The sequence below is a fragment of the Malaclemys terrapin genome, chromosome 25, assembly GCF_027887155.1.
Source record: "Malaclemys terrapin pileata isolate rMalTer1 chromosome 25, rMalTer1.hap1, whole genome shotgun sequence".
NCBI classification, from domain to species: Eukaryota; Metazoa; Chordata; order Testudines; family Emydidae; genus Malaclemys; species Malaclemys terrapin.
The window spans coordinates 14379562-14405264 of NC_071529.1; the positions used below are offsets into that span (position 1 = coordinate 14379562).

The window sequence follows — 25703 nt, forward strand, 5'->3', positions numbered from 1 at the left end:
TCAAGGAGAGTTAAATGTTTATATGCAAAAAGATCAAAAGTCAGCTGCTCCTTATGGCATTTCCATTTCAAATCTTTTGTGTTCAGTGGTTTAAATTGGAAGACACGATCAGAATTCTTTTCAGAGATATCTGGCATGTAAGCTCTTAGGACAAGAGCAAATACAAAAACCCAAACCCACTCAAAAACAAGTATTATTGCAGAATAACTTTTTGTATTTAATATACTACAGAAATGAGGCTTGTGTATAGTGGACTTGAAATTTTACTTCATCTCTGATTTAAAAGGGAGACATGCTGGAGGGAGAGGGGGGGAGAGGAGGTCTTTGTATAGTCAATGTCTTCATAGACAGATAACACAGACCGATGCAGATTTTTTTTTAAAAAAACACGTTCCATTTTATTATGTTTAGAACATTTAAAAAAAAGACCAAAAGGGTTTTATTTTGTTTTTAAAGAGAACACACCATCAGAAATACTACTATTCAGTAAAAACATACTAGAGTTTACATGAAGCAAATGCATCATGTGGTCTCTTTTAGCTGGAAAAAGTCATGAAATGTCTGGTGTCTGCCTTAATTTTATCAAAAGGTAAGGAGCATTTTATTTGGAAGGGGTGGTTGTTTGGGGTGGGGGACAACAGAATTTTCATGTTTTGAAACTGCTAGAGATTTTGAAAGCTCATGTCAAGGGAGGTGTCTATTTGTTACTGTTCGTTCTGCGTTTACAACAGAGTCAGCATGGGAGGGCAAGAAATATGCTGTTTAAGTATTCCCTTGCTTTATATTTTGCCACACCTTTGAATAAAATCGTTTGTATTGAACAAAGGGATCAAAGAGCATAGATGAACAAGGACTGATGCGGATACGAATCCCACATTACATAAAACAGCCCTGAGGCATACCATAACCACAGTAATAGCATTGGAAGCAGATCGAGCTTCTGATCATTTGGAAATGTGCACATGACACTTCAGAGCATACAAGAATAACCTGCCTTTTCTCTCTTGTGAAACAGTTACTGTACAAGAGAGCGCAGAGACCACACAGAAGAATTAGGACCAAGTCCTGCAGCCCTTATTGAAGAAAGCTCTTCGTAGATTTAAAGGCAAGTTTTCAGTGAGCAAAGGCTGAAGGACTTGGCACTTACTGCACTTGGCAAAAAAGGGAGGCAGCTATAAAAGCAAAGCAAAGTGGCAATACATGCCATGCTGCTGCGCTTTTATCCCTTCTAACACACTTCCTGCTCTTTTCCTGGCATATGGATAACAACATGACAACTACCTGAAAGACAAATCCATTATTTTAGCCAGAGGAATTTAAGTTAGTTTTTAGTTTGAGAGAGAGAGAGAGAGAGAAACAAAGCAAAAACAAAACAAACCGTGGAGGGGCTTATGCAATAAGAGGTCTGATCTCGCTATTATGGCCTGGAACCAGTGGAGTTTCTTGGTTTACACCAATGCAAACTGCACTAGAACATCTAAAAATGTTAATGCCAACCAGTGTTTATTGTATAGAAGTGAGTACAAATGCTTCAAACAAAAGTTTCCCCAACAGCCAATTCAATGCAACTTCATTAGCATCTAGGGTTGAGTTATCAACTCCCTGGGTACATATTTAGTACTCCTTTATGATAACCAAGATGATGGATTTGGAGGAAAACACCTGAGGCTAAGGCAGAGAACTGGAATGGTTTGGTGACCCTCACAAAAGGTCAAACCCAATCTGTACTTTACCCAATCGTCAGCTGAACGGGAGGGGATGCCACACCAGTCATTGAAGGAATTCCTAGTTAGGACAGAGTAGTTACCTGATATTTCTTATGTAAAAATCATTAACTTGGGGGGTGGAAGGGGAAGGGGGAGGAGAGAGAGAGAAAACCCAGCCCATGAAGGATACTATCTTTCTATCTATCATAGAGCAATGGTTAAGGACACAAATACTGTCTTTTCCTTTGTAGGTTACTATTAAGACATTCCTCACCCCTAAAGGCCCCTTTAGGTTGGCCATGCTGGTATTGATACATTATGATAATCGAGTAGTTAATGCCCAGTATCCTTTGGTGACAAATGATCTGGACAAGGAAGATAAAAAAAAAAGAGCACAGCACATTTTAAACTCAAAACAATACTTGTTAAGAAGAGACATGGAATAAACCAATATTTATTCTTTCTTCTCACTATCCTCAGGGGCAGGGTCTGCTGGAGGCTCCTCAACTGTTGCGCTATTGCTCTCTGAACCAGTGTTACTATCACTAGTTCCTTCCTCTGCAGTACTGTCAACCCCTTCCTGGCCACTCTCCTTATCTTCTGGTGTGGATGTTCCTTCTTCACCGTTCTGCTGGTTCTCTGTAGTTTCTTCTGGGTGAGCCTCCTCTGGAAGAAGACATTTCTCAGTGTCATTTACACCAGTATAGTTGGCAATGCAAATACATTTTAGGAGCTAGAAAGCTACGGGGGAGAAAGTATCAAAGATATCACTGACATTTCTATTTGATATCAATAATTTACATTGTTTAGAAATGTTTAGTAGTTACTGCTCTGGAAAAAATCCCATAAAACATGCATGAATATACAAGGTACCTTCCACACTACTTCTTAGAAGTACCCTGCAGCCTCTAACCCTAAGAAGAATGCTAGCCACAAATAAAAAAAGAAAATTGAGCAATAGAACTCCAACTTCCCTACCACACTCACCTACCCCAACTGTTATGACAACAAGCTGTGGTTCAAAATGATGCAGTCATGCTTACAATATCTAATTCTTCCACTGGTGCCACCACTTTTGGATTGGAAAGGAAATCTGACAGTGGGGGAGGTAAGCAAAGGTTAAAGTAGACAGGCACAGCCAGGGAAGTGCAGCTTTCCCATGTCTGCTAAAAGCAGAGGGAGAGCTCCCTCTCCTCCTTCCCAGGTGCAGTGAAAATGTCCTGGTTTGTTTCAATCTACATTAATGACTAAAAGATAAGGGGAGATTTAGGGAAGGTTTGGAAATCAAACCTCTTCTGCTGGGTGCACCAGGCATCCTGCACAATAGACTGTGTTTGTTGCTATTCTTTTTCCCCCTTTTCAAAATGGAGGTTTTTTAAAGGTGAAAAAAAGCCTAAAATTGGTTATGGCCCTTCCTGCTTGTTCTATTGAGGTCAGAGAATTCCGAAGCCAGCCTTCACGTGCAGTTACCGGTCTCCATGGGAGCGCTCTCTTCTTCCTTCTTCTCCTCCGCCTTGTTAACGGCTTGCTCTGCCTCAGGTGCTGCATTGGTCTGACTGCGTTCAGCTTGTTCCACGGCTTCCTTTTCCCTTTCCTCTTGCCTCTTGCGGGCCTGTTCCTCAGCCTGAGCAATTTCAGCTGCTATTTTTTCCATGTCCACCTCCACCTTCAAACTGCATAACTAGCAATCACAAGAGAAAAGTCCTTTTGTTAATCCAGTACTTTGCTCTCTACGTTTGGCCTTTTGGTGTCAGGCAAAGCAGGTATCTTGTGCATTAAGAATGCATTTTGGAACATAACACAGAGGAAAACCTCATTCGGAGTTTAGTAGTGCTGCATGGGACAATGGTTGCACCTTGGTTTGCTAAGTTTAAGAATGTAAAATGGAGAGCTCCCGCAGCTATAGACGATCAGTTCTCTCCGAGATCTGGGATAAGACTATGCAGCAAGAACGGAAAATCAATGTAGGCCTCGATTCTCAGCTCTATTCAAGGACTACACCGTGCATTTGAGAAGCGTGCACGCAAAGGTGGCTTTAAACCATCTTTGCCATCTCTTGACCTTGGGAGCACAGTGCTGATCTCCTTGGCTTCAATTAGATCAGTCTGAAGGCTGCTTTTAATTATGCTGGCTGCCAATAACCCCGGTGGGCCATTGCAGAAGCCTAGAATCACCAAGGGACATGGAAGCCCTCTGGCCAAGACTCGCTGCATTCTATAGCTCTGGGGCACCACAAAAAGATATTCTAGAACATGAACCCTCTATATTTAAAAGAGCTAGACAGAAGCTGGGCAGAGGACTCTTTTTGAATAATGTGCAACAAGTAGTGTCCTAGAAGGAGAGAGAACATTTTAAAGCTGTACCCTCTTCAGTTCATTGTTAAAGGATTCTGTGCTTTCCAAGAACTTCCTCTTCTTTTCCTGGTGGCGCTCTTCTATTTGCAGGAGCTCGGCTTCCAGTTTTCGCTAAAAATGAAAGTAAGTGAGTTATGAAACTTAATACTCAAATATACCAAATACTGGATAAAATGCTTTGATGCATACAAACAATGTAGATCAATTTTTTTATATCCATCTCACCCTTATGATGGAATCTGACTTTCCTGATTTGATGCTCAACAGCTCAAATGTGCAAATGAGGGAAGCCCCCATCCCCAAGTCGTAGTAATAAGAAACCATAAAGAAATTGGATAAATTATATTGTGCCCTAAGGAGTTCTAGGCATAAGATGATAGGTGCTTGACCTGAAGAGCTTGCAATCTAGGTCTTTCTATACATTTACAGTGCCTAGCGCATTATATGCGTTAGTACAATACAAATGGAGATTAAATGGGAGAAGGAAATCGGATGCAACACATTTTCCCTTCTTTTGCAATTTAAAAAGAAATCTTCACTCTTTCTTGTCTCTGCCTAATTTGCCCAAGTGTTATGTATATACATACACGTACAATATAGATCAATCTGCCTTTTCTTTTCAATTGGTATACACATACAGGAATCTGTTGAAGTTAACTGAAACGTGTCTTAAATGTGAGTTATTAGATACTCACTTATGCTTTTAATTTTCAGTTACAAATGTTAAAAAGGGGGAGATTGATCACATTAAAAAGAGGGCCACTAACAAATACATAGCTATAGGTAACAAGCTATTGAAAGTCATAACTGCACCAATACCTTTAAATCAAAAGCTTTTCTTTACATGTTGAAGGGATATATAACTGCAGAGGACTGTGACATGATGTATAAGTAAGAGGTTAATCGACACCTCTTAAATCACTGCATTATATCCTTTAATAGATACAATGTCACAATTTTGTATGATGCATGGGAATCACAGAAGTTTGGACTTATCCCTTGCTCCTCTCAAAAAGCCAGGGAGAGGTTAGTTATCTGGGGCATGAAGAGTACTGACACTTTAACAAGTACATTCATGTACGTGATCCAAATTATTTTAAACTTGGAGTACAGCCCAGAACCATTATATTTAATAAGTTTTAGGTAATTAATATTTACCTGATGCGGAGTACTTGTGGCACCTTAGAGACTAACAAATGTATTTGGGCATAAGCTTTTGTGGGCTAAAACTCACTTCATCGGATGCATGAGTTTTAGCCCACGAAAGCTTATGCCCAAATACATTTGTTAGTCTCTAAGGTGCCACAAGTACTCCTTGTTCTTTTTGCCAATACAGACTAACACAGCTACCACTCTGAAATATTTACCTGATGAACCATTAAGGACTGAACTTGACGTTTGAGAACTTGCATTCTAGCTGTAGTGACAACGGAGCGGACGTCTGGTACCACACTTTCACTCAGTATCTCACTAATCAGACGGTGGTTCCTTTGGAAGCGGGCTGTAGCTGTGTGCTTCATAGAAAATCCATCATCATAATCTGAAACAACAATTTAACAAATTAGACAAGTCAAGCGGCAAGTCTCATTAAAATGTATCCTTAAAATACATGGCAGTTTTCAATTCAACCAGGAACAAAACTGCTGCCATGACACCATGAATACGTTTATGTACAAAAATACTAGAATTACAGAGCAGTAAAATAATCAAACAAACTCAGTTTGGAGACACAGTATTTTATGGGCTGGGAGACAGCAGAGCATGGGAGCTATGATTTTAGCCAGATCCCACACACTGCTACAAACTGATCTATTCTCTTTAAACAGCAATTATCAGTGCCTATGCCAACGCACTACTTTTAATTTGTCAAGAACAAGAGAGATAAACACACTGATTATTCAAACTCTGATAATAAAACTTCACAATTTCTGGTGCTCACTACAATAAATTCCTCATTAAAACACAGACGAGAGTTCAACGAAAGTAATCTTTGTGCCTCAAACCTAAAGGGCTGAGCACCTGCAGCACCAACTGAAGTAAACAGAAATGGCAGACGCTCAGCCACTCAGGCCCTAATGTAAAAAAGCCGTACTAACAAAACCTACTCTAAGTTTGTTCACAGAAGCCAAGCAATTCATTAGCAAAAATCACTTGCTGGAAAAAAAATTGAGATAAACATGCATTAGAAGAAAGTTATAGGTTAACAAATGTCAAGTGCTAGTCTCCTACAAGCTTCTTAAGGGAGGAGAAGAAAATACCAGAGAAAGGTTTGGTCTCAAGCCTATGACGAACTGCCTTTTTCTGATACGTTTGTAGAAGAACTACCCCAAAAGGTATAGGACAGACCAAAGAAATTTTTTCCTTAATTAAAATGGAGCTTTAGCTATGTGGCAAAATAGGAGTTTAGGCAGATGTTATTCTGAGGATTACATGTAACTATTTGTGAACAGGGCCAGCTCCAGGCACCAGCTTGTCAAGCAGATGCTTGGGGCGGCCGCTCCGAAGAGGGGCGGCACGTCCAGGTATTTGGCGGCAATTCGGCGGATGGTCCCTCACTCCACCTCGGAGCGAAGGACCTCCCGCCGAATTGCCGCCACAGATCGCGTTCGCGGCTTTTTTTTTTTGGCTGCTTGGGGCGGCCAAAACCCTGGAGCCGGCCCGGTTTGTGAAACTGTTGTATTAACCAAATATTACTGAATGTACTAGATATTCACTTTAAAAAGCAGAACAACATTTTGAGACCACACCAGAAAAAAAAAAAATCTCCAAGATTATTAAGCTGGTTCTCTCTTATTTTAGGATTTCTCTACAGGAATGTTTAGTTCAGGGCAACCAAATGGGTCAGTCTACCCTGCACTAGCCTGCCACAGTCTGATGTCTGTTTGGAAACAGCTGATGCGCATTATCAATTCATTAATGCACTATGATCTATTCCTGTTTCAAAATGGATTAGCTCAAAGCACATTGACAAACTGCTAATGTGTCTCAGCAGCATCCACAAGGACAGTTAAGACTGCAGGCTAGCTGAGCTACATTCCCACTCCAGCTTGCCACACACTAAGTTTTCATGACAACATGCCCGTCGTGTTTTCAATAGTCCCATCACTGTAATATCAAAGAGGTTCCTAAGCTTTAAGGGATGAGAGTCCTCCTATGCTTTCATTTTCTATCTTCACGGTCATCACTGAAAAAATCTTTCCCCATCTCCTTTAAACATCTAAGTTCTGTTTCTTATGTTACACAACTTTCCCAGTTATGGGATACATGTGGAGATTGTTGCTCCACTCTTCACAAAACTGGAGGGGAAAAATTAAAAATAAATTCTGTTATGCCAGAAAGTATTATTGAGAAGGCCAATTTTGATTGAAACTCGTCAGACTGAATATTGCTTTTCTGGAAGAAAAAAAAAAAACAACAACAACAGTTTCACATTTGGGATGTATAAAGTATTAGATTAATTTGAAAATAAAAATAAAGTGGAAAATAGTAGGAAATGTGGCAAAGAGTTATTTCCGCGATTTTCAGGCAAACAGGGACCTTTATAATCATCAGACTTAGAATTGCACCAAGTGATTCCTGAAAGAAGCCCATAACGTCTGGTTTTCGCACCAGAACACATCTTTTAGAAAGCCATCCAATCCTGATTTAGACTTCAACTGACTGAAATTTGTATGTGGTCGATTCTCTATTGTTTTACTACCCTTGCTGTTAAAAAAATTTAAAAAGTGCTTAATTCCTACTCTGAATTGGTCTAGCTTCAGCTTCCAACCACTGGATCTTGTTATAGTTTCATCTTCTAGACTAAAGAGCCTTCTACCATTAGAAAACTACAATCGTCAATATGTGATTTCAGTGTGAGATTGCAAGTCCCTTTCTATGCTGTCAAATGGTGGACCAAGTTCACACTTGACAAACAAGTATAACCCACTTCAGTGGGAGTTGTCCCTGGTTATATCGGAGTTGAATTTGACCGAGGTATAATCAGGTTGAACAGTAGGCTGTGAAATGCCAATTGCTAAAAAATCCCAGGCACATTCATGTGTTTTGCACAGCTTATACTGCACACAGCGGAAAGTGCTATTTACCATGGGAATTATCTCATGGCTGTGCTTGTTTGGGGGTGAGGAGGGAGAAGAGGAGGTGTCATTGCCTGGCTGCATTTTTCATCCTCAGATTTCAACAGTCAGCCTTTTAGCATCATTTTAAAAACTGAAATTGACAATATCTTTGTGTGACTTTTCTCATTGGGTTAGATATGGATGCCAAAGTGGTATTTCCTTTCAATTAGAGAAAATGTTTTGACAATTTCTTCATTAAGTTGCACTGTGTGTTGAGAAGTTGACAGAAGCCTTTTTAAGTTCAGCTGCTTAGGTGTGTTCAATCACCATATGGAATAAGTCGAAAGACAACAATTAAGTAGAGTCTGCCAGAACTACCTGCTGCAACTATTATTAAAGTACAACATTTCATTCAAGTAGGACTGGTGGAGCCCTATGAAGTATAAAGTACTACACAGACTACAAATAGGTCTATGGATTTTGTCACTGAGATCACAGAAAATGTGAATTTGAATAAAAAGTCAGTTAAATCTTTTAGAAATGGCTGTAAAAAATAAATACGATTAGGCCCCCAAATCAAGTGTTGCCACCTGGTTCATATGCTAGATTGCAAAGCCAATCAAATTTGACCCATCAGCTCCTCCATTTCCATTTCCGGAGAGGCAAATGGGACAAAACCTGAGTGGCACTGCAACCCCATGCACAAGGTTACAATGATCAGACTGGGACAGTAGCTGCAGCATGAGCTTGCTCCCAGTCTTGTGTATGTTGCTGTAGTGAAAGCTACATTTTTTAACCCCTGCATCTCTGCTGGGCAATTTAGAATGGAAATTTTTAGCAAAATTGTAGCCTAAACCACAAATAACCATCAACTTGTCAAGTCTGAAACAGGTATTTTGAAAATATTTTTAACAGGGGTGCAACCCACAACGTTTACAAGAACGTTTTAAGAGTAGCCTGGCTCCTGGTGGTCAATTCAGTCTTAAGGTTAAGAAGAACAGTTGTGTCACCTTCACTTGTAGTTTGAGGTAAGAGGATTCTGGAAGTTTAGTACTAAAGTTACACATTTAGTATTTTCTTTGTTACATGGTGTGCGAGTGTTTCCCATTATAGTCCAGGAGTAAGTCAGTGAAATATTAACAGTTTTCAATACCAAGGGAATAAACAAAACAGCTGCCTGAAACTTACTCTAGATTTTATGTCCTAAGGTAAAAATATACCTCACCAAAAGTGTGTACAAATCTCCTCTCTGCTTACCATCTGGGTCTTCTGCTGGCTGGATGCTCATATAGGGTTCACCTTTCTCCATGCGTGATTGCCTTTGTCGGCTTTCTTCCTCTAACGCAGCCTCAGCCCGACTCTTTGCGTTGATGTAGGCAAGGTAAGCTGGCGAGTTATGGTAGGCCTTCATGGATTCATTGTACTCTATCTGAAATTTGACAGATGTTTTTATTTCAATAAAAACTATCTATTGTATCCTGGCAGCCCTGTTTTGCTTATTGACATCGGTCAAATATCCAAAAGGACAATTTGGTATAAACGATTTGCCTCCCTTTCTAACGCATTTCTCTTTTAGGTACATGCACTCAGAGACTAAGGCCAGAAGGGACCATTGCAATCATCTAGTTGATCTCCTGCACATCACAGGCCATGGAACCTCCCCCTTGCACTCCTGCAATAGACTCAGAGCCTTTGGCTGAGTTACTGAAGTCCTCAGATCTTGATTCGAAGATTTCAAGTTATAGAGAATCCATCATTTAATCTAATTTAAATCAGCAAGCAACCCATGCTACCGAGGAAGGCAAAAAATCCCAGAGTCTCTGACAATCTGATCTAGAGGAAAATTCATTCCCAACCCCAAATATAGCGATCACTTAGACTCTAAGCATGTGGGCAAGACCCACCAGCCAGATTCCTGAGAAAGAATTCTCTGTAGGGGAAAGAATTACACAAACCTCTTTCATCTTGCTCTTGATTTAGGGTGCACTACTAATCTGAGTGGTGGTGGGGCACCTACACACAAGAGTCAAGAAGAATTTAATTCTGGGAAGTCTAATGCTATCCTCACTGCTATGATTAAAGATTAAAGCTTGCAAGCAATTCTTTGTTTTGTCTATAACTACTGTAGAGACATCCCATGTTTCCAATGCTATCACTTCCAACTACTTTACACATCTAAAAATCCTGAGAGTTAACCTTGATCCTGATGTCCTCTCCTCCCTCCCCCCCAATACCTCTTATCTCAGAGCCTGCTTATCATTTCCTCCAGGACAGGACAGAACCATTTTTTATTTTTGTCAATTCCATCATCATGTATTAAAAATCCCACTTTTCATTCTTTTATTGTGTTCTTCAGTCCCTCCCTACACGTGGCTAGGGGTGATCCAGACAGTCTATTTTCTCACTTCAGGTAGCAGAATTGTATCACTCCACCTGCCTGCATTGATCGACTGACCATTTCAACCACTTCTTTAAATCTCACTTTTAAACCTTGCTTTAAAAACTCAAAATAAACATTTTCACAGAACCACAGAAATGTAGGGCTGGAAGGGAAGTCATCAAGTCCAGCCCCCTGCACTGAGGCAGGATCAAGTAAATCTAGGCTACCCCGACAGGTGTTTGTTCTTAAAAATCTCCAATGATGGGGATTCCACAATTTTCCTTGCAAACCTATTCCAGAGCTTAGTTAGGTCAGATAGAAAGTTTTTCTTGATAAGTCTCTCTTGCTGCAGATTAAGCCCATTACTACTTGTCCTACATTCAGTGGACGTGGGAGAACAATTGATCACAGTCCTCTAACGCTTAATATATTTGAAAACTTATAAGCCTCTCCCCTCCCCAGTCTTCTGTTTTCAAGACTAAACATGTCCAGCCCATTTAACCTCTCTCGTAGGTCAGGTTTTCTAAACCTTTTATTGTTTTCGTTGCTCTCCTTTGGACTCTCTTCAATTTGTGCACATCTTTCCTAAAGAGCGGTGTCTAGAATTCGACACAGTACTCCAGCTGAGGCCTCATCAGTCCCAAGTAGTGTGAGACAATCGCCTCCCAGGTTTTACATATAACACTCCTCTTAATACACCCCAGAATGATATCCTTTTTTGCAACTGCATCACATTGTTGACTCATATGCAATTTGTCAACTACTATAATCCCCACATAATATTCTGCAGTACTACCGCCTAGCTATTTATTCCCATTTTGCAGTTGTGCATTTGATTTTTCTTTCCTAAGTGTAGTACTTTGCACTTATCTTGGTCGAATTCAGTTCTCCAATTTGTCAAAGTTGTTTTGAATTCCTTCCCTGTCCTCCAAAGTACTTGCAACCCTTCCCAGCTGGGTGTCATCTGCAAATACTTAAGCATACTTTCCACTCCACTCCATTATTCAAGTCATTAATGAAAATATTTAATAGTTCCGGACCCAGGACTGACCCCTGGTATAGATACCCCCTCCCAGTCTGACAGCAAATCATTGATAACTACATTTTTTGAGTACAGCCTTTCATTTGTTTTGAGATGCTCTGTATTAAAGGTCAGTTACACTGTACGATACTGCTGTATGTACCCAAAGGTGTCTTTAACTTTTACTAAATTAGTCCTTTTTATTGAGTTAAAGTAGGAATCCTTGATTTTCCTTCAAATGGCAGAACCCTAATTTAAAATAATGCTTCTGTTCTTTAAAAACAGAAAGGTGGCACTTTGGATGAAAACAGTTCTAAGCACCTATTTGACCAGGTGACCTATGACCTCAGATGCTGCAATTTTAACACAACACAAGAGATGTCAAACAAACAGCTTGTAATTGTCCTACATAGCTGTGGATATCTATGACTGTAGCAGCCTTGCAAAACTCTTTAAAACTATCAGCACGGACAGAAAATATATTATTGCCCTTTGCCATGATGATCAATAATGAAAAACTAGTGATATTTTACTTGCCCATCAAAAAAACAACAAAAACAACATTCTGGCAGAGTAAAATTTTGCAAGGCTGTACCATGGAAACCAATTCTTACACACATATTCATAACTGACCAGCTGAAGCTACAGAGAATCAGTTTTGAAAGAGGATTTTGGTGTGGAAAAAATCAAGTCCACTCAGTTAAAATTCCTATTCAATATAAACATTTCATTTTGAGTAGGGTCTAAAAACTGAAGTCCTTGTTGACATACGATTATGATCAAGAGGCTTATCAGTATATACAGAGCTTAGTAAATGACATACACAAGCCACCATATAGGAAAGATGAAATTTGATTCTCAGGGTAGTTTCTAGAATAAAAACCATCAAACACCACAGGATGGAAGACATATTGTGGGGAACAATCCTAGAAAGGACTAGATGACCTAAGAAGTTATTTTCTATTTATATGTACTGTGAAATGTTACAAGGCCCTAATTCAGGAAGGTACTTAAGCATATGCTTAACTTAGAGCGTGAGAATACTCTATTAACTTCAATGGGACTACTCATGTGCTTAAAGTTGGGCACATGCTTAACTATCTTGCTGCACTGGGGAACAAGCTTAACTCTTCTATGACAGTGGTGCCAGGGGCATAAGATGAAAGAATCAGCATTAATAACTAAAGATTTCATCCCTTTACCTTTTCTGCTTCATATTCATTCAAGTACTCTTGTTTCTCCTCATCAGTGAGATCTCGCCACATCCCACCAATGATCTTGCCAATTTCCCATAACTTCAAGTCAGGGTTGGATGCCTTCACTTGATCCCAGACCTTAACAGAAACAGCTGGCGCTTTACTACTGACATGCAAACACTTCCAAATTAAATGTTTTATGGTATCATCTGAAAGAATACTAAGAAAAGATCACTATAAAACCAAGCTATATTAAGTAAAAGTCTGGCTACCTCCAGTGATTACTTTTTGGGGCAGGAAGACAGTAGTACAGTCATCTATTGAAACTGGCAACAGCCAGATTTATTGACATCAGCTTCAGTTGTGAATCTTGCCCTGAAACCTGTGAATTCTATTCCAAAATGCACATCACTGTATCACTGGGAAAAAATTAAACATATTACCATGCAAACACATCAAGCAACATTTATGTTCAGACACATGACAATGTGCATTGAACTTTTAAGATCAGAACTTGGACCTTCGTGTATTCAAGAAGTTTTCAGTCATATTGATCACTTTCAATTCCAACAAGTTCTGATTCCATCAAAACCCAGTTTTAACTTTATATAAAAAAAGCAAGCTGTCAGTGTTATTACTTGCTATGTGTGATTAGGAATACCAGATATGAGGGTGGGAGGGCTGTTGGCTTAATTCAGGCTGCTGGTAAAAACACTTTACCAGAAACAGGAAGGCATGTATATTTCCTTCTGGCTCACCCACTCCTTGAAACTGTATCACACGCCCTTCCCATGCAGAATCAGATTCCAGACTCTTCGCAATATTCAATTTCCCATTGCCTCTCAAACAGTTCACAGAATAATGAAGTAGTGCTACAGGTTAGTAGGTGACCACACACATTTCTCCCACTGCTACTCTTCAAGTCTAGCTACAGCATCATACTATGCCACAATGAGCACTTTCTATACAGAGGAAGTGCTGACAATACGTGGATCCTTGACAGCAGGGACAACGGTAGTTAATAACCATTTCAAAGAAAAATCTTAATTTCCCCTCCCCTAACCCTGTAGATAAAAAAACAAAACGCCACACAGGAAAATAGAGGGTGCTGACCTTTTGTTTGGGGGATAATTTTGTTTTCCTAGAAGGTGGCTACCATATGGTTAAACCATTGTTGGTGTTACTCTGATGGGGAAAGCAACTGTGTTTTAAAATTCCTTTTATGAATAGAGTAAACTCTGCAGGTTGTTAGAATTTAACAGAGTTTAGAAGTTGGAACTAAAATAACTAATCAATTGTTGGCATAAACTTAACCTCTAATGCTACTTATTCAACCTAGATCCAAAACACTGTGTACCCACCTTCCTGCTGTACCTCATGTAGGGCATCAGAGGCTTATCTGGTGGCTTCGGGGGTTTGGGAATTGTAATACCAGAGGAAGCCTATAAAAAAACAAAAACAAAATGGATAAATCCATTTCTTAACATGAAAACTAGGCAATTTCAATACACAGTAGTCTGGAAATATAGATACTCTTGTATATTAAATACATGTACAGGTACTATAACTGGTCCTCATAATAATTTGCAAAATTCCCCCTCCCCCGACCCCAAATGTATTTGTCCAAGTATTAGTTTGAAAAAGGTTACTCAATAAAAGTCCAAAAGGGGACAGTTTTCTCAAAACCAAAAGAGAGTCTACAAATTTGCTTCTGCTCACCAGTCCCAACAGTTTGTTTTCCTCAATTTTGATGAGAATCACTGTTATGGTACCTGCTCTGACAACTAAAGAAATTACTACTGGGAAAAGGATAAGGAGAAAGTATGAAAGAGCAGGAAATTATCTATACATTCTTTCATTCAATCCATCTCAGAAATACACTTCTTCCACGAAATCTTTCAATGGGAACTTGGGAGTCAATCCAAATATTAAAAAAAAATCCCTATGAGACTGATCCCTCAACCTGTGCATCATTTGTGTCCGAATTGTATTGTTCTTGTCCAAATTAGATTGTGAGCTCCTTGAGAGACCTTGTCTTCCTTTAGGTTTGTACAATGCCAAGCACGTTGCCTGCACTTAAAAAAAAAAAGACACTAAACAGTAATTGTTATTGATTGAAAGCTGTAGCATCCACTTATTCTTCTGTTCTCTTCCATCTACACACCATCTCAGTTAAAAACAGTGCATTTATAACAAGACAAGGTTTGTTCCTCCTGGAATAGTATACTGACATCATATAGTTTGTAACAGCTGTAGATTCTAAAGGCCCCAATCCTGCAAACACCAGTGAGCAGTTCCATGGGATTATTTTCATATCTAAAATTAATCAGACTCAAATAAGTATTAGCAGGATTGTGGACTGCGGTTCCACACTTGAAAATGGCCAAGAAGGTTAAATGTTCAGTGTTTTTGCTTTCAGTATTTTTAATCTGGATATTTTTATGTTTCACTACATTTATGAAGTTCTATGAAACAATGCATACATACTTGCATAGAGTTATAATGTACATGAGGTGTATGCATTACCAAATGTATACATATATACACACAGAGATGGATTTGAAAAACATTAACTGAAACTGTTTAATGCTTTTAAATTAACAGGAATTTAAAGATACCATACATATTGACATATGCATGGCAGAGAAAGCTGTATATGCTTATGACATACAGAAACAATGAAAATTCTGACAAATCTAACCTATTCATGTATTCAGTAACAAATGTAAGTTCAGACACTACGTTCAATCAAACGCCAGCTCATACCTTCACTACAGGGCAAGGGGTCTTTTCTTTAGGCACCTTATTAAACAAGCTGAATTTACGGAGTTTAAAAAGGTATACTGAATTAAACAGCAACATCTCTGGATTAACTGACAAATTCTTATTTGTATTACATTCTGAAGAGGCTAGAAGTTGTGTAGATAAATTTTATACCCTCAGAAAGAAATTACATAATATAAAAATGATTTTAATTTTTAATAATTTAAAAGAATACTGTATGTCTTCACCTAATATTAAATGTAAAAACTGTAAAGTGTGCATTTAAAAGTTTCATTTTCTTTCTTGCCTGTATGTGAATCGTGTTCTGCATCTTCACTCAAGCTCAGAGGTGCCCCATATCAGTACATTTCCTCTCACTTTATGCCAAGTATTCCTTAAAGGGTCTACAAAGCACCCACATTTCATCCAGCCATAGAGGACAGAAAGCAGGCTCCCTCATATTTTATCGACACCACTCATTTGGTTGGAGAGGTCACTGTTGAATCTGGAGATCTGATACTAACCATACAAAGTAAGACGGGAATGGAAAATAGAAACATGGGTTGTGCGATGTAATCACCAGTTACAATTTCTAGTTTGGAACTTGACTTTCCTCTCGTTTCATGCCTATAATCTCAATAAAATTTATAATTCCCTCCCTCCAAGAGGAAAATATAAACCACACCCATACTTAAGGTTCTTTCCTTAAACGTGCAGTGATCATGGAGGCTTCAAGCCATGGAATTCCAAAAAGAAAGACTTTCGCAATCTCAGATGGGAATAATAGATCTCTCTCGATCTATTACACAGAAGCTTATTCTCCAGTACAAGGCTTCACAATGAAAGGGGGGAGGTAGGAGAGGGGAGAAGATGGGGGGAAAAAATCAGTGTTAATTTTCTCTCTTTATAAAAGTGGCAGCAGCCAAGATTCAGAAGAACCTAACTCTAAAGCCATTTCTGGTCAATTCCTGTTGTTTGCCGGATGATGTAATAGTTGATTCTCCTACCGTGACCCGGCTGTTGGTGCCCGGGTTCCCTCCCAGCCTGTAGTTGTTGTAGGCCAGATGGCTGTATGGATTGTATCCCACAAACCCTGGTGTGCTGGGCATTTGCTGATGGAAACAAATGAGACAAAAACACGAATGAGAAATGAGCTCAAACGAGGAAAACACAGAAATGAAAATGATCTGCAATATGGCATGCAAAAACAACTAGAATTTAAACAAGCAAATGAGGTGTAGCAGTTGGTTTCCTCTCAACATGTGAAGTATTCCAATAGAAACCTGTTCAGGAAACAGGATTTTTAGCTGAACGTGTTACCACTGTCATCTGATGTTTTATTATCAGGCGTGCAAACTTTTAACATAAGTGTGCCATACATCCTGCTTATGGCTGTTAAAGTTTGCAAACTTTTCATAAGTGGCCAAACAATTCAGGAAGAATCTAGTATCCAACGAAACAAAAGAATTTAACATACAAAGCACTACAGTCCACATGATTATGTGGAAATCACCAATGCCATCATTCATTATATGCACCAATGGAAGCACAGGCTATTGATCAAAAACGTAAAAAAAAACCCTTGATACTGATAGTAGCAGGACAGTGCAATCTGTGGACCAACAATGGCGTATGAAGCCATTCCTGCAAAATTAAATGTTTTAGGAATTATGCACCAGGGGGTACCAGGGGATTTGATTAGATGGCTGGAAGAGGTGGTGATCCATAGAGGTATCTTTCCCTTATGAAGTAGTCTGCAGAATTAAAGAACTGGAGAACCGCTGCAATGGAATATACATGTTAGATACATTTTTTGTAGTTATCTCATCAAATCACACATTGCTAATTGCACATCTGAGATCACTCTTTAAAAAATACTTGCTTATTTGACTAAAGAAAGTAGCACATCTAAAAATGAACATGAATAAACAAACACGGCATTCATGGAGAGCCCCACTGAAATCAATGGTGTTCCACACATATGCAGGGACCTGCATGCACAGAACTGATTGCAGGATCAGGGCCTGTCACATCTGAACATTAATATAAAACCAAGTAAGGTATTTGCAGAGTAAAAAAAAAAAAAATTTTAAATAAAACTTTGGACTCAAGCTGTCACCCAACTGGCACACTAATGCAAAAATAGTCTTAGCCCGCAAATTTATATGGGAAAGTTTACAAATTTTGTTGACATCAAATATATATTTCCTGCTCCCCAACCTCTTTAAATGTGGACTTTGGTTTAATAATAAAAAAACATTACATATTTCCTATTTTGTAGTCACCGTCTACAGAACTGGGAAAAAAGTAGATCCTAGGAGCACTAATATAATTAAAAAGTCTATCGACATTTTCTTTTGCAAGCCATTTCACTTGTGCCTGTTTACTCTTCTATAAAATGCGGATAATACTCCCGCCCACGCCCCAATCACAAAGCATTGTGATGTTTAAATTTGTAGAGTGTTCCTGTCATCGGATGCAAGTTGTTATAGAAGTATAAACATATTTTCAGATGCTTTCCTGGCCACATTATGTCAAGAAAGATTGGATATCATATAATAAAATTTTCCAGGTAAGTCCTCAACAGATTGCTTCTGTTTGCAAAGGAACCACTTACCTTATACTATGTAGGAAACTTTATTCACACAATGCTCACATTACAAAATGCCACGGATTTCAATACATTTGAGTAGTAAGATTTTCATCATGAGGGTTCCATTATTCTGACCCAATATAAATGAAAGTTTGCATAATTCTACATAACTGTGTGAATGCCACTGAAAACAAACTATACATACAAATTTAAATTCACTGTAAAAAGTACAAAAAATTATGTTCAAAACTTGGACCGACATTAAGCTTTTAGAGGCAAGAAAGTTTAGAATTAAGTATGCTACTTAGCGCTTAGTTTACTGTTATATCGAATTGGAATATTTACAATGGATACATGGATACCAGGCCCAAAGCCTAGAAACATTCACCACTGTATTTAACTTTACTCATGTAGGTAGTCCCATTGGCTTCAATGTAAAGTTAAACACAAATTTAAGTGTTTGAAGGATCTGGCCCTAAGTATTGAGTGAATCTTATCCCAGTTTCCCCACCACTTTTTAAAATTCGGAGGTCAATTTAATTTAAATGCTGAATGTCATTTCAACAGTTCAGTGCAAATAGTTTTATATTCATAATATTTTAATATTGATAGCTGTGACTACCAAATTATTGTCTTAAAAGCCAGACTACTAGATTTGTGTTAATGTGAAAATTCATTATACTTACGGTTGTGGGAGCAGGGGTGGGAGGTGGGGCATAGGATGGCCTTTCTGTTTAAAAAGACAAAAACAAATACAAATACATAACTTCCTGACAACTCAGATATATTATGCATATGGTATCCAAAAGTGTACTAGGCACACAACAATAATTTGGTAAGAAACTTATGATCCCCGTCCCAAAGAGTTTACAATCTACATTGACAAAATAAAAATAAAAGGATGAAAGAAGAAGGGATGCATTTTAAAAAAGGCAACACCAGTGTCAGATTACTAACCTTTTATTTAGATGTACTGGGGTGGAGAGAAATGTAGGAAGAGAATTAAAAAAACCTGTGCTAGCCACTAGATTTTCTTCAGAGGCAAGAAAATGGATTTGAAATGTAGAGCTTGACATGTAACAGTATGCTTTAAGATGAAACAACTGTAGGCTAAATTTTACATTCAGTTGTGCAGATCATCCCCTCCCCAAGTGGTTTCATTCATGGCTTTCAGTAGCATATAGCTGGCATTAAATAAAAGCATAGAGGGAGCATATCTTTTCCTACTTCATTTAGAAGTTGCACAAGAGTAACTGAGTGCAGAATTTAGCCCAAATTGCTTACAATTTTACACAATTTATATTTACTAAAGATGGAGCAAATCTTGTCCCTTGGTGTGAAAGGTCCTGCCCATTGGAGGGGAAAATTGTGGGGACAAATGGTAAGGGAGTATGAATCCCCAAGCCTAACTCTATTGGTGATCAACGCACGCCACTGAGGTAGGCATGATGGGATGGGTCTTCTGCCACTATGGAGGACGTACCCAGATGGCAGAGACTATTCCAGCCTTAAGACTGGAGAAATGGCTACAGAGCAATTCTGCAGCTGGTCAGGTAGGATGCTTGTGTGTTTCTTTCATCGTTTGGACACAAATAAATCCTCAGTGCACAGCCCTGGCTCTGAGCTGTGGCAATATCTAGTACCAACGGATTGGTAGTTCACTTATAATTACTGTATATGGTAACGTTCCTCTTAAAATGAGCCTGGTCCAGTAGCCCTTTCTCATGTGACAGCAATGGGATTATTCATATAAGTAAAGGCTGCTGAAACAGATCTTTACTTGTTAAATTAAAACAAAACAAAAACTTACTTGACATTTTGGTAGATAAATTTTCAGCCCGCTAACATTATATCTCAAACTCTGAAAGACAAAAAAGACAACACAACGTCAGACTGTTAAACAGAACAATTTTTATTTTCATGAACCATTAAAATGAAGAGCATTATAACTAGAGCATCTACTTTTTAGGGTTTATTAATTTCATTTGGGGGGGGTTATTTTTAGCAATTTTGGGGTTTTATGTATATGTCCAATCAGTTTGGGGGGGGTGGCGGAGAGCTCTTTGTATATACTGTAATGAGTAATCTGTGTAATGTTCCCTAATGTGCTTTAATGTAGTACAAACAATACCATGTTAAGTTTCAGAGTAGCAGCCGTGTTACTCTGTATCCGCAAAAAGAACAGGAGTACTTGTGGCACCTTAGAGACTAACAAATTTATTAGAGCATAAGCTTTTGTGGGCTAAAACCCACTTCATCAGATGCATGCACCCTCCTACTGTATTTTCCACTGCATGCATCCGATGAAGTGGGTTTTAGCCCACGAAACCTTATGCTCAAATAAATTTGTTAGTCTCTAAGGTGCCACAAGTACTCCTGTTCTTTTTGTGAATACCATGTTAAAGCACACAAGGGAACCTTTAGCACACACCAGCAGGGTCTACATGGACCAGCTAATGTCAGTATGCTTTAGAAATCTGAGCCCTATAATCTGTACTACTGCTCCGTGTAGACAAGGTCTTAGATACAAGTAAGCATTTCCAATGTTTTTCCACAGTTTATTGGATAAACACAGATTTCTTTTTTTTTTTTTTTGGTATCAGGAGTGTTTTATTAATGTTTAAGAATATAAGAACGGCCATACTGGATCAGACCAATGGTCCATCTAGCCAGGTATCCTGTCTTCAACAGTAGTCAGTACCAGAGCTTCAGGGAGAGCATATAGAACATGGCATTTGGAGTGATCCACCCTGGCTTCTGGAAATCAGAGCTTTAGAGCTGCCCCGAAGCATGGCATTACATCTCTGACCATCTTGGATAATAGTTATGGATGAGATTATTCTCTATGAATTTACCTAGTCATTTTTTTCTAAGCCAGTTATATGTTGGCCATCACAACATCCCCTGGGAATGATTTCCACAGGTCAATTGTGCACTGTGTGAAAAAGTATTTCCTCCTGTTTGTATTAAAGCTGTTGTTTAGTGGTTAAAACCTAATTTAAGGAGTCCTAATTATAACCATGTATTGCAGGTAAAGCCACAAATTTGTCAGCTTTGAAGCGAAAGAAAAACAACTTTCCAAAAACTAGGTCTACATTTTCTTGTAGTGACTGACAAACTTTCTGTGAACTAGCTTGGCCCTTAGGGATGAACAACTAGGATGAAATAAACAGCTCTGAAACTGAAATCCAAGGTTCGTCTGATCTTCCTTGTAAAGATTTTACTTGTGCATCGCTTTTAATAAAAATCAATCACAGTACTATATATTGGATTTCAATCACTTGTCTTATACGGCTGGCTTCAAAGACTGGATATGAATGCAGGAGTGTGCACATATGGTATCCTAAATAACATTATAAAATATAAACAAGTTCATAGTAATACATTGTCACATGGCTAAACTGCACATCAGAGTAACAGAAAAAGCAAATGTACCTATTAGAGCTAGTAATGTCATGGTCAATGAGAGCTGGGCATATGCAACCGGTTGCAGGAGTGAACCCATATATGTAAAATGCTCTATAAAATAACAGCAATATCCTGCTAGCCTCTCTCATGAATTAAAGCTATTGAAGACTTAAGAGAGCAAGATTTGGGTCCAGTCCTGTAAACGCTCAGCATCTGACATTAATAATGTTTATGGCATCAAATACTAAAACTGCTAAACACATGCTTCAATTTTGAACGTGTGATTATTCCCCACACATAATGGACTATTTATGCACATAAAAGTTCCATGCATGCTTGAGTATTTTATGCCCAAGGCCTACAGATGGACTGCACTGTTGACAACACTAGACAACCCTTACTAAAGAAGTTGCCATTCCCAAACAAAGTCCAGTGAAAAGAATGCTTACACATATTAATTTTAAATGGAGACCCTGCTCCAGAGCAACAGAAAGATCTCATTACTCATCCAATTTTGGGGAGACTGGGAGGGAATGTGCTAAACATACAAATATAATATGTAATACGCAAATTCCACCCCCCCTTTTTTTAAGAGGCGGCAGATTCTAAGCACTCGAGCGATAAAAACACATGAATGTCACTTCTAAACACAGGGTTTCAAATCATGATAGTTTTACTCCAATCAGTAACATGGTACCTTAGAAAATAAGACCCACTTCAAAAAATGCCTAACTACAGCAGGAGAACTTGCTTAGGGGAGATAGTACTTGCCTCCTTCTCTACCACTTTTGGGATGCATGTTGGGGATGGGGCAAGAAATGTTTTTGATTGCCTTTCCTCCCTCCCCCATGGAGGGGTGTGTGTGTGTGTGTGTGTGTGTGTGTGTGTGTGGGGTAAACTTCCCCCTCCCCCATGGAGGGGTGTGTGTGTGTGGGGGTAAACTCCCCCTTCCCCCATGGAGGGGTGTGTGTGTGTGTGTGTGGGGGGGGTAGCTCCCGCCTCCCCCATGGAGGGGTGTGTGTGTGTGTGTGTGGGGGTAGCTCCCCTCTCCCCCATGGAGCGGTGTGGGTGTGTGTGGGGGGGTAGCTCCCCCTTCCCCCATGGAGGGGTGTGTGTGTGTGTGTGTGGGGGGGGTAGCTCCCGCCTCCCCCATGGAGGGGTGTGTGTGTGGGGGGGTAGCTCCCCTCTCCCCCATGGAGCGGTGTGGGTGTGTGTGGGGGGGGTAGCTCCCCCCTCCCCCATGGAGCGGTGTGGGTGTGTGTGTGGGGGGGTAGCTCCCCCCTCCCCCATGGAGGGGTGTGGGTGTGTGTGTGGGGGGGTAGCTCCCCCCTCCCCCATGGAGGGGTGTGGGTGTGTGGGGGGGGGTAGCTCCCCCCTCCCCCATGGAGGGGTGTGGGTGTGTGGGGGGGGGTAGCTCCCCCCTCCCCCATGGAGGGGTGTGTGTGTGTGTGGGGGGGTAGCTCCCCCCTCCCCTGGCCATGGGCGTGTGTGTGTGTGTGTGTGTGGGGTAGCTCCCCTCTCCCTCATAGAGGGGTGTGTGTGTGTGTGTGGGGGGGGTAGCTCCCCCCTCCCCCATGGAGCGGTGTGTGTGTGTGTGGGGGGGGTAGCTCCCCCCTCCCCCATGGAGGGGTGTGTGTGTGTGTGGGGGGTAGCTCCCCCCTCCCCCATGGAGGGGTGTGTGTGTGTGTGGGGGGTAGCTCCCCTCTCCCCCATGGAGGGGTGTGTGTGTGTGGGGGGGTAGCTCCCCTCTCCCCCATGGAGGGGTGTGTGTGTGTGGGGGGGTAGCTCCCCTCTCCCCCATGGAGGGGTGGGTGTGTGTGTGTGTGGGGGGGTAGCTCCCCCCTCCCCCATGGAGGGGTGTGTGTGTGTGTGGGGGTAGCTCCCCCCTCCCCCATGGAGGGGTGTGTGTGTGTGTGTGGGGGGGGTAGCTCCCCCCTCCCCCATGGAGGGGTGTGTGTGTGTGGGGGGGTAGCTCCCCCCTCCCCCATGGAGGGGTGTGTGTGTGTGTGTGGGGGGGGTAGCTCCCCCCTCCCCCATGGAGGGGTGTGTGTGTGTGGGGGGGTAGCTCCCCCCTCCCCCATGGAGGGGTGTGTGTGTGTGGGGGGGGGGTAGCTCCCCCCTCCCCCATGGAGGGGTGTGTGTGTGTGGGGGGGTAGCTCCCCCCTCCCCCATGGAGGGGTGTGTGTGTGTGGGGGGGGGTAGCTCCCCTCTCCCCCGGCCATGGCCATGTACGCGGGGGGGGGATCGGCTCCGTCTCCCCCTCAGCCCTTCCCCCTCCCCCTTCGGAGGCTCAGGCTCCGCCGAGAGGCCGCGTGGCTCTGCGATTCCCGGGGCCGAAGCCCGAGCCCCAGCACCTGCCGGGGAGGCCCCACTCCCACGCACCGCCCAGCCTCTCGCCGCCCCTCGGAGACTCACCCGCTCCAGCGCCGGCCTCGGCCCCTTTGTTCCCAACCCACACCGAGCGACTGGGGAGCCGCCTGCCCTTCCGCCTCAGCACTTTCCACACGGCGTCCCAGCGGCCCCGCTCCCTTGCTCCCTCCCCAGGTTTATTCCGAGCCAGACACCTTCGTACGTCACCCGGGGATTTTTATCGTCTACAATAAGGGCAGGGGACGGACGGTTATTCTATGGCGAATCTGAAGAGCCGAGCGGGTAAAGAAAGCCCAGCGAGGAGCCGCTTCGCCGGGCCGGCACGCATGCCACGTGACGTGACGTGCGGCACCCGCAAAGCGAACGGAGCGACGCAAGGCGAGCCTAGTGACGTATCAGGCGGAGGTCAGAGACCACGTGATGCGCGGCTGCTGGATGGGAGGGGAGGTGGTGTTTGGAGCGTTGGTCCCGCCCGGCTTGTACGTTCGTCTCGTGCCTCAGGGACAGCTCGAGGGAGGGGGAGGAGCTGGGTTTGGCGCCTTTTTTTCCCTCGCGGCTGTTAGCCTCGCGCCTCCCGCCTGGCAGCCGTCGCTCGAGGAGAAGGCCGCGAATGGGCTTGGGCGCCATTTCCCGCCTGCGAGCGCTGCCCCTGGGGGTCCCCATTTCCTAGGATCCTGTCAGCTCCCCCTTTGCGCCTCAGGGCCCAGCGCGTGCAGGCGCTACAGCTCTGCCAGACCGGCCTCGAGCCCTGCATTCCCACACATGGCTGTGATGCTAATAGGCGGTGTCCCTGTGCCCCACACAGGCTTAGTGCTATGAGGCGCTACAGCGGATGGGACTAGCATATGGTTATTTTATAACCCAAGGCGTGCCCCACTCAGCTGTGACTCTAAAAGGAGATGCCCCTGCTGAGGCAGTGCTGGACATGGTTACTATGAATTACTTGCATGCACTGCTACAGTGTCCGAAGCTAGGTAGGGGGCTTGGTGCTGACAGAAATAGGACCCAGCGTTTTCTCCTGGGCCTTCACGGTTTGTCTAAAGCAGATGTTGGTCACTGAAGAAATGTCACTTTTGCAAACAAATAGAAGGGCAAGGGCCCTGGCCTCACTGGTTCACAATCTGTGGCTACAATCAAGACTTGCTCAAGGACAAGGGATAAATCCATGACTTGCATTGGGCTACTAAAAGACGAAAGGAACCAACATACATATTTTATGATCAGCTGCATGCGCTTTTTAAACCAGCATTTTTACAGCATCAGAACATTTATGAGAAAAAATCTTTTTAAATGTGAAAAATACCATTTTACCCAGGTTTTGCCTGCTGTTGGTAAAGAAGTTCATGGAGAAAAGTGCAGGTGGCAGTTAGTGTTAGAGGTGGGACTAGCATCCATGAATCCTGGCTTTCAGTCTTGGGCTCACACCATTACATCACACTTTTCTCTCCAATCTAGCAATAACATGATTTTGAGGATATGAAAAAGCTAAAATACTGAGAAAGATGCCTTAGATATGGTCATGTGAGTCTAGGTTTTTGAAATGTTTCTCATTGGCATTTGTGTACTCTGGTCCCAATTGTGTTATATTTACGTGGTTGAGCACTTAACTCACGAGAGCAGTCCCACTGGAATTAGTGGGACTACGGTTGTGAATAAATGTAGAACAATGCAAGTAAAAATTGCATAATTGGGCTTTCTGGTATTAATCTGTAAGGCTGTTTTTGCTAATGGGCTCATTTCTACCACGCTTACTCATACTGAATACTACTGGATACTGCAAGCATTTCCCCCTAGTCTTGAGAGGCCTACAAGCTAAGTAATGCACAATTTAAAATGAGAAAAGTTGGCAGAATC

At 41.6% G+C, this 25703-nt stretch overlaps 1 protein-coding gene across 3 annotated transcripts; it reads right to left on the reverse strand.

The window, feature by feature from the left end:
- Positions 1-371: 371 nt before the first annotated feature.
- On the reverse strand, positions 372-24151 carry SMARCE1 (SWI/SNF related, matrix associated, actin dependent regulator of chromatin, subfamily e, member 1). Of its 3 annotated transcripts, none has more exons than XM_054014156.1 (11): positions 23895-24151; positions 19882-19932; positions 18758-18801; positions 16423-16590; positions 14077-14157; positions 12722-12853; positions 9376-9547; positions 5428-5600; positions 4070-4171; positions 3177-3387; positions 372-2372 (listed from the first exon to the last, which is right to left on the reverse strand). In XM_054014156.1, exons 2-11 carry the CDS (start codon positions 19886-19888, stop codon positions 2161-2163), a joined length of 1302 nt encoding a protein of 433 aa, XP_053870131.1. In that variant the 5' UTR covers positions 19889-19932; positions 23895-24151; the 3' UTR covers positions 372-2160. The 3 variants fall into 3 exon arrangements, with proteins under 3 accessions (XP_053870131.1, XP_053870132.1, XP_053870133.1); XM_054014157.1 differs by having other exon boundaries at positions 16486-16590; positions 23895-24150; XM_054014158.1 differs by lacking the exon at positions 16423-16590 and having other exon boundaries at positions 23895-24150.
- Between the last annotated feature and the right edge of the window lie 1552 nt (positions 24152-25703).